Source organism: Arachis duranensis, chromosome 9 (genome assembly GCF_000817695.3).
Source record: "Arachis duranensis cultivar V14167 chromosome 9, aradu.V14167.gnm2.J7QH, whole genome shotgun sequence".
Taxonomy (NCBI): domain Eukaryota; kingdom Viridiplantae; phylum Streptophyta; class Magnoliopsida; order Fabales; family Fabaceae; genus Arachis; species Arachis duranensis.
This window is the reverse complement of record NC_029780.3, coordinates 33,982,887-33,998,254: the sequence shown is the minus strand read 5'-3', so window position 1 is coordinate 33,998,254 and position 15,368 is coordinate 33,982,887. Positions and strand designations below refer to the sequence as shown.

At 36.3% G+C, this 15,368-nt stretch overlaps 4 protein-coding genes and 1 pseudogene across 4 annotated transcripts; 4 read left to right on the top strand and 1 right to left on the bottom strand.

The window, feature by feature from the left end:
• Window positions 1-3,437: 3,437 nt before the first annotated feature.
• LOC110274983 (disease resistance protein RUN1-like) lies at window positions 3,438-3,949 on the top strand. Its single transcript, XM_021130356.2, has one exon. It carries the CDS (start codon window positions 3,467-3,469, stop codon window positions 3,947-3,949), a length of 483 nt encoding a protein of 160 aa, XP_020986015.1. The 5' UTR covers window positions 3,438-3,466.
• Window positions 3,950-4,222: 273 nt separating this feature from the next.
• LOC107465361 (disease resistance protein RPS6-like) lies at window positions 4,223-6,055 on the top strand. The gene is made up of 4 exons (XM_021131868.1): window positions 4,223-4,399; window positions 4,535-4,840; window positions 4,946-5,132; window positions 5,247-6,055. Exons 1-4 carry the CDS (start codon window positions 4,223-4,225, stop codon window positions 6,053-6,055), a joined length of 1,479 nt encoding a protein of 492 aa, XP_020987527.1.
• Window positions 6,056-7,266: 1,211 nt separating this feature from the next.
• LOC127739606 (uncharacterized) lies at window positions 7,267-7,851 on the top strand. The gene has a single exon (XM_052254252.1). The coding sequence runs from the start codon at window positions 7,267-7,269 to the stop codon at window positions 7,849-7,851; it is 585 nt and encodes a 194-aa protein (XP_052110212.1).
• A 205-nt stretch (window positions 7,852-8,056) lies between these two features.
• On the top strand, window positions 8,057-10,955 carry LOC107465359 (disease resistance-like protein DSC2). The gene is made up of 6 exons (XM_052254251.1): window positions 8,057-8,259; window positions 8,382-9,163; window positions 9,280-9,464; window positions 9,715-9,870; window positions 9,976-10,162; window positions 10,264-10,955. Exons 1-6 carry the CDS (start codon window positions 8,057-8,059, stop codon window positions 10,953-10,955), a joined length of 2,205 nt encoding a protein of 734 aa, XP_052110211.1.
• A 2,466-nt stretch (window positions 10,956-13,421) lies between these two features.
• LOC127741536 (uncharacterized protein At5g64816-like) lies at window positions 13,422-13,674 on the bottom strand (annotated as a pseudogene).
• Between the last annotated feature and the right edge of the window lie 1,694 nt (window positions 13,675-15,368).

Below are 15,368 nucleotides of genomic sequence, written 5' to 3'. Positions count from 1 at the left end.
AGTTTGGGCCATCAAATCTTGGGCAAAGTATGGACTATCATATATTTCTGGAAAGCCTAGGATGTCTACTTTCCAACGCCGTTGAGAGCGCGCCAATTGAGCTTCTGTAACTCCAGAAAATCCACTTCGAGTGCAGGGAGGTCAGAATCCAACAGCATCTGCAGTCCTTTTCAGTCTTTGAATCAGATTTTAGATTTCTCCAAGGCAGACAATCTCAAAAGTGTACATCTGTCTGGCTGTCGAAGTTTGCGTCATATCCATCCATCTCTTTTATCACTTGGAAAACTTGAACTTTTAGATCTTCTGAACTGTGCAAAACGTGAGATGCTTGAAACTAAGATGCATTCAAAATCTTTTAAGCACCTCTATATCAAGAGCCGCATAAGTTTATCCTATGTCAGTCACTTTTCATCTTTACAGAAATTACTTCTAGATGGAAGCCCTGTGGAGACATTGCCGATGAGCATCAAGCACCTTACGGAGCTGAAAACACTGTCACTAAAAGGGTGTAAGATGCTTCAATATTTGCCAGAGCTTCCATCATCTATTCGTCATTTGACTGTTCTAGACTGCATAATGCTGCAAACTGTGACATTCAGTTCAAATATTCCTAGACTACAAGAAGAAAAATGCATAAACATCTCGTTCCATAATTGCATGAAGTTGGATGTGGCGAATTGTATTTATTGGTACCTTAAAGATATAAGGAAACTTGCTTACGTGTGTGAATCCAGAAGAGGTGGAAAAGGAGTAGTTCGGAGAAGTGATTTCTTAAAGATTTGTTACCTCGACTACAGAGTACCAGAGTGGTTCATGCATCGGACAAAGGGTACTTCCATAACTTTTGAAGTTTTTTCACCTTCCAGTTATGGTTTTAGTTCCCTTCTCTGCGTTGTCCTCCCTAAGTATAGTTTGGATTATGAACTTGATATTAAATGCCGTTGCTACTTGGAAGATGGTATTAACATGCACAAATATTCATTTGGCATATTATTTCTAAATCACATTCCGGCAGAAGGGTGTTCTGATCATGTTTATATGGCATATAATTATGGAGGCATCTTTGATGTAATCAAGCTGGACAGATTGAATAATAAGATTGCGTCTTCCGGGAAAAACCCAAAACTCACATTTGAATTCTTTGTCAGCAGTGGCGATACTGGAAGTAAACAAGATGATAACTTGTTGATCAAAGAGTGTGGTGTCTATCCACTAAATGACTCCAATTTTAGAATTGAATAGACGCTACTATTTTGGAGTTGGGCATGAAAAACAGGGCATTGGGATGCTGGATTTTGTAGCACATGGAACCATGAGGTTGGAGTTGGAAGCTCCCGGGCCCCAGCTAAAACTCGTGTACAGTTGTCTTTTTTTTCTCTTGAATTTTTATCATTCATGTTTAAACACACAAACTCATAGTAAGGTCCAGAAATGTGAATTTAACATAAAAACTAGTGAAAACATCCCTAAAAGTAGCTCAAACTTACTAAAAACTACCTAAAAACAATGCCAAAAAGCGTATAAATTATCCGCTCATCATGGATCCAATTTTTTAACAAAAAACTGTTTGTCCAGCACAAATCGAACGATTTAATTTGTGTTCTTCTCTCTCTGAAAAAAAAATCAGACTGTCCAATTTTTTTAAGTGTACAATGTGTACAATAGGCTAAATCTTTAGTCCAATATGAACATCATCCATACTATTCAGAATAACCATCCGGATTTTGGAGTTCACCAAGGATTAACCTGTTGACTTTTCAAATCTAAAACTCTAATACCATATTATGAAACTCGCAAAGAAAAGGTAATGCTAATGATTATATCTCTAATACTGAATAAACATTCATTGTACATATTGTACAAAATTTCTATTGGCTCCCTGTACTTTCTCTATCAAAAAAATTAGCATAAAATTTTGTATAAATTAATGGTTTTTAATCTAAATACCTAGTATATTTTTTGTGCAAGTAACCATTTTGGAGCAAATTTAGTGGGAACAATCACTTTTGTCTTCTCCAATACAGCTTTTCCCCTCACCGAAAACAAAAGGAAATACTGTGTGTTGACTAAACATAATCTGGAACCTTCCTGGTAACTTCATTGCTGATAGCGAAATTAAAAAGAAGTTATTTCATCGATTTTCATTGCTAACACTCCTTCTGATTACAAACTCCAAACGCAGAAAGAAAAGTTCAGAACATGGAGAATTACGACGTGAAGATTCTCTGCAGCTATGGCGGCAAGATCCACCACCGCCCCAACGACAAGAAGATCTCCTACGTCGGCGGCCACAACAAGCTCTACTACGTTAACCGTGGAATCGACTTCACTGCCATGCTCGCCGAACTCTCCGCCCTCTTTGACGCCGCCGGTGACATCCACTTCAAGTATCAGCTCCCCGGCGATGACTTTGACGCCCTAATATCCGTCACCAGTGACAACGGCCTAAACAGCCTGATGCTTGAGTATGATAAGCTCTAAAGAAATTCCCCTAAAATTGCTCGGATGAGATTATTCATCTTCCCTGGTAACGGTCCTGATTCTGCGTCCACGCAACCTTTCCCAGCTAAACTAAAATCCAAAGTCAACGGTGGTGCTGTTTTTCCTCTACAAATTACACGGGTGAAGTTCCAAGATTTCCCACTGGTTAACAATTTTAATACCTCAGACTGGGTGTTGGATTTGGATCCAAAAGTGAATCGACCAGTCGAAGATTCCAGTTCTTCCTGTTTGAATAGTCCGTTACCTGCTTTACAGTATGATGATTTCATCAGCTTCAGAGGTGAGGATACACGCGCAAGCTTCACTTCCCATCTTTTCAAAGCCCTGTCCCGAAAGCAGATAGTTACATACACTGATGACTTGCTTCACAAAGGAGATTCGATCACGTTCCTCCTCCTCAGAACAATTGAAGAGTCTTGCCTTTTGCTTGTTGTATTCTCAGAGAACTACGCATCCTCAAAGTGGTGCTTGCAAGAACTGGTTAAAATAATGGAGTGCAAGAAAGAATTTGGACGCCTTGTTATACCTGTCTTCTACAACGTTGATCCATCACATGTAAGGTATCAGCTAGGAAGTTACAGTGAAGCGTTTAAAAAATACTTGCAGAATAACAAGAAGGCGGAGGTTCAGAAGTGAAGGGAAGCTCTCACTGCAGCAGCAAATTTTGAAGGCTTGGACTCCCGTTCTCATAGGTAAGTATGCGTTTATTGAGTTAAGGAACCCCGTTTTGTTCAATTTTGTTGAAGATCGTGTTACACTGCTCCTAATGTTATGTCTTGACCCCCTCCCCTTTCCTCTTCCTTCATATTGTAGGGCCAAAATTGAATTCATTCAGAATATTGTAAAAGATGTTTTTCAGAAGCTGATTGACCATTAGCCACCCAATGATAGTAAAAGTCTCGTTGGCATTAGTGAAAATCTTGAAAAGGTAGAATCACTATTAAGTGAATCTGTTGAAGTCAGAATGATTGGAATTTGTGGCATAGGGGGTATAGGAAAAACAACTCTAGCAAGACTTATATTTGAGAAATATTCTTATATGTTTGAAGGCTCCTGCTTCTTAGAAAATGTACGGGAAAGATCAAGAAACTATGGACTAACTGAGTTACGTCGTCGACTTTATTTGGAGCTCTTACAGGGAAAATTTTGGCAAAATAACACAGGAAAATCCACTTTTGTTGAGGACAGGGTAAGCAAACAAAGAAATTTCATAGTTCTTGATGACGTGAGTAGTTTAGAGCAATTAGATTACCTGGTTCAGAAGCTTCAATGGTGTGGTGCAGGTAGTAAGATCATTATCACAGCTAGAGACAAAAATGTGCTGGTTCCAACAGTTGAAACAATATATGAGATGAAGATATTAGATTCTCATGAATCATTTAAACTGTTTAGTTTGAATGCATTCAATGAAGACTATCCACAAATTGGATACGAGGAGCTATCATGAAAAGCGGTTGGCTATTGCAAAGGCATCCCACTAGCCTTAATAGCATTGGGTTCTTTTCTTCATTCAAAGAGTAAAGTTGAATGGCATAGTACATTGCAAAAGCTTGAGAAGACACCAGATCCAGAAATTCAGAATATTTTAAGATTGAGTTATGATGGATTAGATGAAGAGGCAAAACAAATTTTTCTAGACATCGCATGTTTTTTTAAGAGAGAGCTTGTAGAATACGTAGTTAATCTGTTAGACAGTTATGGCTTGTATGCAGCTATTGGCATGAAATCCCTTCTTGATAGAGCTTTAATAGCTATATCTCATAATTGTGTGCGGATGCATGACTTGATCCAAGAATTAGGTTGGGATATCGTTTGTCAACAATCTAGTGGAAATCCTGAAAATCGTAGCCACTTGTGGGATTCTAATGATATTCAGGATGTTTTGGGAAACAACAAAGTAAGCCACACACTCTTTTCTGGGAGAAAATTTGTTAGAACAGAGATATAGTTTAGTTGAATTCCTAGAGGCAATGTTTTGATATTACTTGATTTCATTTGATTTAATTCATTTCTTTTTCTTTTTGTTTATCAGGGAACTGATTCTATTGAAAGCATAGTGTTTGATATGTCTCAAATCGCAGATCTACAGTTGAATGCTGATACATTCAAAAAGATGCATAAGTTAAGATTTCTCCAATTATATATCCCACATGAAAGTGATGGCAGATTAAATAAACTACAGTTTCCCGTAGGACTAAAGCCATTTCCTTATAAATTAATATACTTGGAGTGGGATGCGTACCCTTTGCCATCTCTACCATTGAATTTTTGTCCTAAGAAGCTTGTTACTCTTCGCATCTGGAACAGTAAACTTAAAAGACTTTGGGATGGGATTCAGGTTTGTATACAATGCATGTTTTGTCATTTGTTTGATGGATGGGTGTGATTTTTTAACCCCATATTATGGTTTACCATTTTGGTTTTTCTATTTGCATTATTGCAGAATCTTGTTAATTTAGAGGAAGTAGATCTAACAGATTCCCAAAAGTTGGTGGAGCTTCCGGATTTCTCCAAGGCAGATAATCTCAAAAGTGTACATCTGTCTGGCTGTCGAAGTTTGCGTCATGTCCATCTATCTCTTTTATCACTTGGAAAACTTGAACTTTTAGATCTTCTGAACTGTGCAAAATGTGAGATGCTTGAAACTAAGATGCATTCATAATCTTTTAAGCACCTCTATATCAAGAGCCGCACAAGTTTATCCTATGTCAGTCACTTTTCATCTTTACGGAAACTTCTTCTAGATGGAAGCCCTGTGGAGACTTTGCCGGTGAGCATCAAGCACCTTACGGAGCTGAAAACACTATCACTAAAAGGGTGTAAGATGCTTCAACATTTGCCAGAGCTTCCATCATCTATTCGTCATTTGATTGCTCTGGACTGCATAATGTTGCAAACTGTGACATTCAGTTCAAATATTCCTAGATTACAAGAAGAAAAACACATAAACATCTCGTTCCATAATTGCATGAAGTTGGATGTGGCGAATTGTATTTATTGGTACCTTAAAGATATAAGGAAACTTGCTTACGTGTGTGAATCCAGAAGAGGTGGAAAAGGAGTAGTTCGGAGAAGTGATTTCTTAAAGATTTGTTACCCCGACTATAGAGTACCAGAGTGGTTCATGCATCGGACAAAGGGTACTTCCATAACTTTTGAAGTTTCTTCACCTTCCAGTTATGGTTTTAGTTCCCTTCTCTGCGTTGTTCTCCCTAAGTATAGTTTGGATTATGAACTTGATATTAAATGCCGTTGCTACTTAGAAGATGGTAGTAACATGCACAAATATTCATTTGGAATTTTATTTCTAAATCACATTCCGGCAGAAGAGTGTTCTGATCATGTTTATATGGCATATAATTATGGAGGCATCTTTGATGTAATCAAGCTGGACAGATTGAATAATAAGATTGTGTCTTCCGGGCAAAACCTAAAAGTCACATTTGAATTCTTTGTCAGCAGTGGAGATACTGGAAGTAAACAAGATGATAACTTGTTGATCAAAGAGTGTGGTGTCTATCCACTAAATGACTCCAATTTTAGAACTGAATAGACGCTACTATGTTAGAGTTGGGCATGAAAAACAAGGCATTGGGATGCTGGATTTTGTAGCACATGGAACCATGAGGTTGGAGTTGGAAGCTCTCGGGCTCCAGCTAAAACTCGTATACAGTTGTCTTTTTTTTCTCTTGAATTTTTATCATTCATGTTTACCTTGCTTCTCTTGTTACCTTAGGCTAATTTCTAATTCCATAAAGAAAATCTTGCTTTCATGAATTCCTTGACAAAATCTTACAAATGAGAATAAAAGGTATAAAACTGTTAGATTTTTCATAATTGAAACTGAAAAAACAAAAGTTTTTTTGAACCAAATATTTTCATTATTATTACTAAAAATTTTGACACAGATTCTATTATCAATAAATTTTATTATACGAAGAATCTACCATTTCGTTAGAAAAAAGTACATATATTTTTTATACTTTAAAATATATTCTCTATCAATATATTTTTATAATACATCTTACATTATATAATTTTTACATAATTTTTAATATCATATATGTTATTGACCCCCATAATAATATTTTTAGATCCGTTCCTGGGTGGATTCGATTTTTTAACAAAAAACTGTTTGTCCAGCACAAATCAAACGATTTAATTTGTGTTCTTCTCTCTCCAAAAAAAAAATCAGACTGTCCAATTTTTTTAAGTGTACAACGTGTACAGTAGGCTAAATCTCTAGTCCAATATGAACATCATCCATACTATTCAGAATAACCATCCGGGTTTTGGAGTTCACCAAGGATTGAACTGTTGACTTTTCAAATCTAAAACTCTAATACCATATTATGAAACCGGCAAGGAAAAGGTAATGCTAATGATTATATCTCTAATACTGAATAAACATTCATTGTACACATTGTACAAAATTTCCATTGGCTCCCTGTACTTTCTCTATCAAAAAAATTAGCCTAAAATTTTGTATAAATTAATGGTTTTTAATCTAAATACCTAGTATATTTTTTGTGCAAGTAACCATTTTGGAGCAAATTTAGTGGGAATAATCACTTTTGTCTTCTCTAATACAGCTTTTCCCCTCATTGAAAACAAAAGGAAATACTGTGCTGACTAAACCTAATATGGAACCTTCCTGGTAACTTCATTGCCGATAGCGAAATTAAAAAGAAGTTATTTCATCGATTTCCATTGCTAACGCTCCTTCTGATTACAAACTCCAAACGCAGAAAAAAAGTTCAAAACATGGAGAATTACGACGTGAAGTTTCTCTACAGCTATGGCGGCGAGATCCACCACCGCCCCAACGACAAGAAGATTTCCTACGTCGGCGGCCACAACAAGCTCCACTACGTTAACCGTGGAATCGACTTCACCGCCATGCTCGCTGAACTCTCCGCCATCTTTCACGCCGCCGGTGACATCCATTTCAAGTATCAGCTCTCCGGCGATGACTTCGACGCCCTAATATCCGTCACCAGCGACAGCGGCCTAAACAGCCTGATGCTTGAGTATGATAACCTCTACAGAGATTCCCCTAAAACCGCTCGGATGAGATTATTCATATTCCCTGGTAACGGTCCTGATTCTGCGTCCACCCAACCTTTTCCAGCTAAACTGAAATCCAAAGTCAACGGCGGTGCTGTTGCGCCTCTGCAAATTATGCCGGTGAAGTTCCAAGATCTGCCACCAGTTAACAATTTTAATACCTCAAACCGGGTGTTGGATTCGGATCCAAAAGTGAATCGACCGGTCGAAGATTCCGGTTCTTCCCGTTTGAATAGTCCGTTACCTGCTTTACAGTATTGTTTTCATCAGCTTCAGAGGTGAGGATACACGCGCAAGCTTCACTTCCCATATTTTCAAAGCCCTATCCCGAAAGCAGATAGTTACATACACTGATGACTTGCTTCACGAAGGAGATTCGATCACGTCCCTCCTCCTCAGAGCAATTGAAGAGTCTTGCCTTTTGCTTGTTGTATTCTCAGAGAACTACGCATCCTCAAAGTAGTGCTTACAAGAACTGGTTAAAATAATGGAGTGCAAGAAAGAATTTGGACGGCTTGTTATACCTGTCTTCTACATCGTTGATCCATCACATGTAGGGTATCAGCTAGGAAGTTACAATGAAGCGTTTAAAAAACACTTGCAGAATAACAAGAAGGCGGAGGTTCAGAAGTGGAGGGAAGCTCTCACTGCAGTAGCAAATTTAGAAGGCTTGGACTCCCGTTCTTATAGGTAAGTATGTGTTTTTTGAGTTAAGGAACCCCTTTTTGTTCAATTTTTTTGACGATCGTGTTACACTGCTTCTAATGTTTTGTCTTGACTCCCTTCCCCTTTCCTCTTCCTTCATATTGTAGGGACGAAATTGAATTCATTCAGAATATTGTAAAAGATATTTTTCAGAAGCTGATTAACCATTACCCACCCAATGATAGTAAAAGTCTCGTTGGCATTAGTGAAAATCTTGAAAAGGTAGAATCACTATTAAGTGAATCTGTTAAAGTCAGAATGATTGGAATTTGTGGCATAGGGGGTATAGGAAAAACAACTCTAGCAAGACTTATATTTGAGAAATATTCTTATACGTTTGAAGGCTTCTACTTCTTAGAAAATGTACGGGAAAGATCAAGAAACTATGGACTAACTGAGTTACGTCGTCGACTTTATTTGGAGCTCTTACAGGAAAAATTTTGGCAAAATAACACAGGAAAATCCACTTTTGTTGAGGACAGGGTAAGCAAACAAAAAAATTTCATAGTTCTTGATGACGTGAGTAGTTTACAGCAATTAGATTACCTGGTTCAGAAGCTTCAATGGTGTGGTGCAGGTAGTAAGCTCATTATCACAGCTAGAGACAAAAATATGCTGGTTCCAACAGTTGAAACAATATATGAGATGAAGATATTAGATTCTCATAAATCATTTAAACTATTTAGTTTGAATGCATTCAATGAAGACTATCCACAAATTGGATACGAGGAGCTATCATGGAAAGCGGTTGGCTGTTGCAAAGGCATCCCACTAGCCTTAATAGCATTGGGCTCTTTTCTTCATTCAAAGAGTAAAACTGAATGGCATAGTGCATTGCAAAAGCTTGAGAAGACACTAGATCCAGAAATTCAGAATATTTTAAGATTGAGTTATGATGGATTAGATGATGAGGCAAAACAAATTTTTCTAGACATCGCATATTTTTTAAGGGAGAGCTTGTAGAAAACGTAGTTAATCTGTTAGACAGTTGTGGCTTGTATGCAGCTATTGGCATGAGATCCCTTCTTGATAGAGCTTTAATAGCTATATCTCATAATTGTGTGCGGATGCATGACTTGATCCAAGAATTAGGTTGGGATATCGTTTGTCAACAATCTAGTGAAAATCCTGAAAATCGTAGCCACTTGTGGGATTCTAATGATATTCGGGATGTTTTGGGAAACAACAAAGTAAGCCACACACTCTTTTCTAGGAGAAAATTTGTTAGAACAGAGATATAGTTTAGTTGAATTCCTAGAGGCAATGTTTTGATATTACTTGATTTCATTTCTTTTTTATTCTATTGAAAGCATAGTGTTTGATATGTCTCAAATAGAAGATCTACAGTTGAATGCTGATACATTCAAAAAGATGCCTAAGTTAAGATTTCTCAAATTATATATCCCATCGGAAAGTGATGGCAGATTAAATAAATTGCAGCTTCCCGTAGGACTAAAGCCATTTCCTTCTAAATTAAGATACTTGGAGTGGGATGCCTACCCTTTGCCATCTCTGCCATTGAATTTTTGTCCTAAGAAGCTTGTTACTCTTTGCATCCGAAACAGTAAACTTAAAAGACTTTGGGATGGGGTTCAGGTTTGTGCACAATGCATGTTTTGTCATTTGTTTGATGGATGGGTGTGATTTTTTAACCCCATATTATCGTTTACCATTTTGGTTTTTCCATTTGCATTATTATAGAATCTTGTTAATTTAGAGGAAGTAGATCTAACAGATTCCAAAAAGTTGGTGGAGCTTCCAGATTTCTCCATGGCAGATAATCTCAAAAGTGTACATCTGTCTAGCTGTCGAAGTTTGCGTCATGTCCATCCATCTCTTTTATCACTTGGAAAACTTGAACTTTTAGATCTTCTGAACTGTGCAAAACGTGAGATGCTTGAAACTAAGATGCATTCAAAATCTTTTAAGCACCTCTATATCAAGAGCCGCATAAGTTTATCCTATGTCAGTCACTTTTCATCTTTACAGAAATTACTTCTAGATGGAAGCCCTGTGAAGTGCCGGTGAGCATCAAGCACCTTACGGAGCTGAAAACACTGTCACTAAAAGGGTGTAAGATGCTTCAACATTTGCCAGAGCTTCCATCATCCATTCATCATTTGACTGCTCTGGACTGCATAATGCTGCAAACTGTGACATTCAGTTCAAATATTCCTAGACTACAAGAAGAAAAATGCATAAACATCTCGTTTCATAATTGCATAAAGTTGGATGTGGCGAATTGTATTTATTGGTACCTTAAAGGTATAAGGAAACTTGCTTACGTGTGTGAATCCAGAAGAGGAGGAAAAGGAGTAGTTCGGAGAAGTGATTTCTTCAAGGTTTGTTACCCCGACTACAGAGTACCAGAGTGGTTCATGCATCGGACAAAGGGTACTTCCATAACTTTTGAAGTTTCTTCACCTTCCAGTTATGGTTTTAGTTCCCTTCTCTGCGTTGTTCTCCCTAAGTATAGTTTGGATTATGAACTTGATATTAAATGCCGTTGCTACTTGGAAGATGGTAGTAACATGCACAAATATTTATTTGGCATATTATTTTTAAATCACATTCCAGCAGAAGGGTGTTCTGATCATGTTTATATGGCATATAATTATGGAGGCATCTTTGATGTAATCAAGCTGGACAGATTGAATAATAAGATTGCGTCTTCCAGATAAAACCCAAAAGTCACATTTGAATTCTTTGTCAGCAGTGGCGATACTGGAAGTAAACAAGATAATAACTTGTTGATCAAAGAGTGTGGTGTTTATCCACTAAATGACTCCAATTTTAGAACTGAATAGACGCTACTATTTTGGAGTTGAGCATGAAAAACAAGGCATTGGGATGCTGGATTTTGTAGCACATGGAACCATGAGGTTGGAGTTGAAAGCTCCCGGGCCCAGCTAAAATTCATGTACAGTTGTCTTTTTTTTCTCTTGAATTTTTATCATTCATGTTTACCTTGCTTTCTCTTGTTACCTTAGACTAATTTCTAATTCCATAAAGAAAATCTTGCTTTCATGAATTTCTTGACAAAATCTTACAAATGAGAATAAAATGTATAAAACTGTTAGATTTTTCATAATTGAAACTAAAAAAACAAAAGTTTTTTTGAACCAAATATGTTCATTACTATGTTTTATAAGGGGGTAATCGTGCATTCGAATTATACTATAATTTGGTTTAAGAAAAAGTTAATGAATTTCATTTCTATCTGTTCTATGAATCTAAAATCAAATAAATTTGATACTTAATGATAATATTATTTTTTTATTTTTATCTTATGGATCACAATTGTATTCTTACTAAATAGGAGATAAGTGAAAGAAAAATAGAAGAAAAGGAAGAGAAGTTGTAAAACACCCTTCATAAATTACACATAAAAATTTGCAATTTTTCTTTCATTCCTTTTATTTTTCTTCCATTTTTTCTCCAACCAAACATAACTTAAAAGGACCTATTTTAAGCTTTTCATATATTTGATTTCTGTTGAGAAGTTTTTGATATTTTTAATGTATTGAATATATAAAATTTTTTTAAAGAATATATTATTGTCCTTAGAAATCTTTTAACTAAATCATTAAATTAATTATTTTTGGTACTATTTATTTCAGGTTAGTCACATGAAAGTTTAGTGATTTATTTAAATGTCTGTATATTTTTTTTTCTTTTCTAACCTTTTTCCCCCTCCAGATTTGCTCTTGACTCTATCTAGAAGTGCACGCTACCGCCAATAGTGGCGGTGGAGGTGGCAATGGTGTGGAGATAGGACAAAGTCAAATTTGGAAAGAGAGAGCTGAATAATGGTTGACAATTTAATTAGATGGACAAAATTGAAATACTTTAGAAATGTTGAGGGAATTACTTTAATAATTTGAGGCCAATTATACGGTACAGATACATACAAATCACAAGATATGTTGACAAGTGGCAAGCCGTTGGTTGCTGGAAACAGACTTGGCAGCACTCTGCAAGCTTGTCTGCCTTGTTAGTTGGAGGGGGAGCGAGCTAATGAAAACAGTGAATAACGGGCCTAATTATTTTTTTGTTTTGGATTCAATATAAGGGACCAATTTTAGAGATGGCCAATTGGATTTATAGAGCTAGGCTGTGCTGTTTGTTTATTGTTTTTGGTCATGGTGGGTGGACTCTTGTAATCTGTATCGTCTTATATGTCTTCTATTTTATTTATGGGTGTGACCAAACACTGCAGTTATGGAATTGAATGTTCTAGTTTTATACTCCATAGTATTTTGCTTCTATTATGACAAAGCATGGAATTTATTCTTCACACTTATTATGAATATGTCCCCTATACGTAATCTCTAACCATATGGACATGTCTAATTTATATGTCCAAAAATGATAAAGAAAGTGATATTGTCACTTTTTTTATTTTGTGATTTTTCTATTTTTTCTATTTTCGTTATTTTATTTTCTATAATGGTAGACGAAACTTTTCATTATGAGGATAATTTCATAAGAATATAATAGATAAGTGATATTATTAATTAAAGAATAATAATATACACTTCCAAATTATAAAAATCTTTGATATAGATGAACTCTTAAGCCTTAAGCAAAATTGCTGGATTGTTACTTTCAAATTTCACTTTTATTATTTTACAAGACATGTTTCTTTTGTAAAGTTGTCCTTATTTTCTAGGTTTTGGGTGTATTTTTCTTGTTATTGATCTTAGCTTCTTACAGTTACTTGGTCTTCAGTTAAAGAAGGTTTCTGCCATCAATTGGTGGATAGTTTTTAGAGAGGTGAAAGACAAAAAAAAAATTGCAGATTTAGTTACATTTAGACACTATTCGAGACAGAAATACAAAAACAAATGATACAAAAACTCATTTAGTTATAAAAACAGAAACAAACACACAATTGCTTTGTTGCCAATCATAACATAATGCTGCAACATTGAACATGTGTGAATGCCATCAGAAATTACAGATAGAGCAGCAAAAGAAACAAGTATTTGATCATAAATGAACTATGATCTAGTTGACTAATTTTCCATTTTGCATTTCCATAGGGTTGCCCAAGAAAACTGGGATTATAGAGTTAAAATGATGAACCAAAAACATGCAATGTATACACAAACTTTTTCATTGCACTAAATCTGACAATCCATCAGTTAGGAAGATTGAGATAAGAGCTTCACGCATTCACTCTGGCACCTCCTAAGGCATATGTCATTCCAATTAGGTAGCTGATGCTGGTTAACACAAACAGTGCGAGCGCAAGCGTCAGCGCACGCATCAAGGTCAGATTCCCCTCGTGCTCTTCAGCCTCTGCTCCTCTGCATTCCTCTTCTTCACCCTAAAAGCTTGTCCTGCAACAACCAAAGGGATTGCAGCACCCAAAAGGGGCCACCAAAATTCTCCCATCTCTAAATATACAATGTCAGCTACCTTCTAAAAATAAAATTTCTAGTTTAACTCGTTCATCAGGATTATCCAACAAAATAACTAAACAACAAGAACAACAAGTCAACAACAACAACAAAGTCTCATCCCACTAGGTGGGATTGGTTTAGTGGATCAAAAAATAATTCTTTTAGATGCTCCTCCAATTGAGAAAAAAAAAATCCCAAAATCAAAATCTTGGGACAGTGTGTAGCTACCATGATTAACCCCCTGTGTTTGAGAGTTCCTGCTATCCTTGTTCTCTTGCTATATTCTCCGCCTGAATGAATGATTTAGTTGAGCCATTCAGAAAAATTCCGAAAGGTCAAAACAGTGAAGAACAACAACATTAATTGACTTAATTGATATTATGATAACAACCGAAACAAAAGAGAATGGTAGCCACACCATATCACAATATTGGTATAGGAAATGTTTTCTTCCAAAAAGAAATAACATAAATATTCGAACATTACTTGTTTCTTCATAAGACCCTATAGTTTCAGGATTAATCAAGCGTTTCCTCATAGGATCTACGATCTCACACTTCTCATCTATAAACATGTACACCAATGTCATATAAACACCCTAAATCCTAAGACAGTTAACTTCTTTTTTATCCTAATTTCATTTTTGAAATACCGATGTTGCCAAATCTATAAAAGGATACCTTGAAGTTTTTTATACTCTCATTCTTGCCGTACTTATCACTTTGCGCCTTTGTCATAACACTCCTTACCTACCTTTGTCACCTGAGAGGTCTGGAAGTTCAGAGACACTGAAAATTTAGTAGGCGGGGTCTCCCTATGCCGTGTTAATTCAGCCAAGGAGAAAAAGGTATTGCAATCTTTATATATACGACTGGCATTAATCTTTTCATTAAAGGAGTTGGAACAAAAATGGGTTCTCGTTCCTGCGGTTAAAGTACAAAAAAGAAGAAGAGTTTGAATTGCATATTTTCCCGTAGTCAACCATGGAACAATCGTTTGATCAATAGCAGCAAGTTGAAGCATGGCATTGCACATGCTGCATACAAACCATACACGAATCCCATGGCAAACAACTTAATCCAATGTGTATTAATCAAATTGGATAAGGATCCAAGGTATTGATTTATATAGGTTTATTGATACAACTGGAGTATAACAAAATATTGGGTAAATAATATTCAATTTCTCCTAGGTTTGTATGTGTTAGACTCGAGTTTCTCTGGTCTCTAGTTATCCAATTATTATTAATTTATCCAATTATCATTAACCATCGTGTTGCAAGCTCTGCTCTCCACCTCCACTACCACTTTCGTGAGTTTCATTGTTGGACCCCAAAAAGGGTTATAACAATAATAACAGATTCTAGCTAGCTAATACTGCTACTATCTCTATTGCTAGTCTTTCCCCCCATGTCCTCTCATAAACCCGTAGTGATAGCTTCTTTAGATAGTTGTTTGACATTGTTGGGCACTGAGGTGTTGCAACATGAATGAACGAGGATGCTTGAGAGGGCTGTGTGTGTGGTGGTTGGCTGCAGTGTGGGAGGTCTAACTGAAAAAGGATGAGCGAAGATGGCTGCATTAGGGTAACAATCATCCAAAATGTAAACACGTGTTACGAAGTAGTATTTGGTTTGAATTTCTTGTGATTGGTACTTGGTAGTGTTTGGCTTTGAAAGGGATATTC

Excerpts from the sequence above, each read along its gene's own strand:
- LOC110274983 (XM_021130356.2), top strand. The coding sequence starts at position 3,467 with ATGATTGGAATTTGTGGCATAGGGGGTATAGGAAAAACAACTCTAGCA.
- LOC107465361 (XM_021131868.1), top strand. The coding sequence starts at position 4,223 with ATGAAATCCCTTCTTGATAGAGCTTTAATAGCTATATCTCATAATTGT. Across the intron at positions 4,400-4,534 it reads ATGTTTTGGGAAACAACAAA|GGAACTGATTCTATTGAAAG; the intron begins GTAAGCCACACA and ends TTTGTTTATCAG. Across the intron at positions 4,841-4,945 it reads GACTTTGGGATGGGATTCAG|AATCTTGTTAATTTAGAGGA; the intron begins GTTTGTATACAA and ends GCATTATTGCAG.
- LOC127739606 (XM_052254252.1), top strand. The coding sequence starts at position 7,267 with ATGGAGAATTACGACGTGAAGTTTCTCTACAGCTATGGCGGCGAGATC.
- LOC107465359 (XM_052254251.1), top strand. The coding sequence starts at position 8,057 with ATGGAGTGCAAGAAAGAATTTGGACGGCTTGTTATACCTGTCTTCTAC. Across the intron at positions 9,871-9,975 it reads GACTTTGGGATGGGGTTCAG|AATCTTGTTAATTTAGAGGA; the intron begins GTTTGTGCACAA and ends GCATTATTATAG. Across the intron at positions 10,163-10,263 it reads TCTTCTGAACTGTGCAAAAC|AAATTACTTCTAGATGGAAG; the intron begins GTGAGATGCTTG and ends TCATCTTTACAG.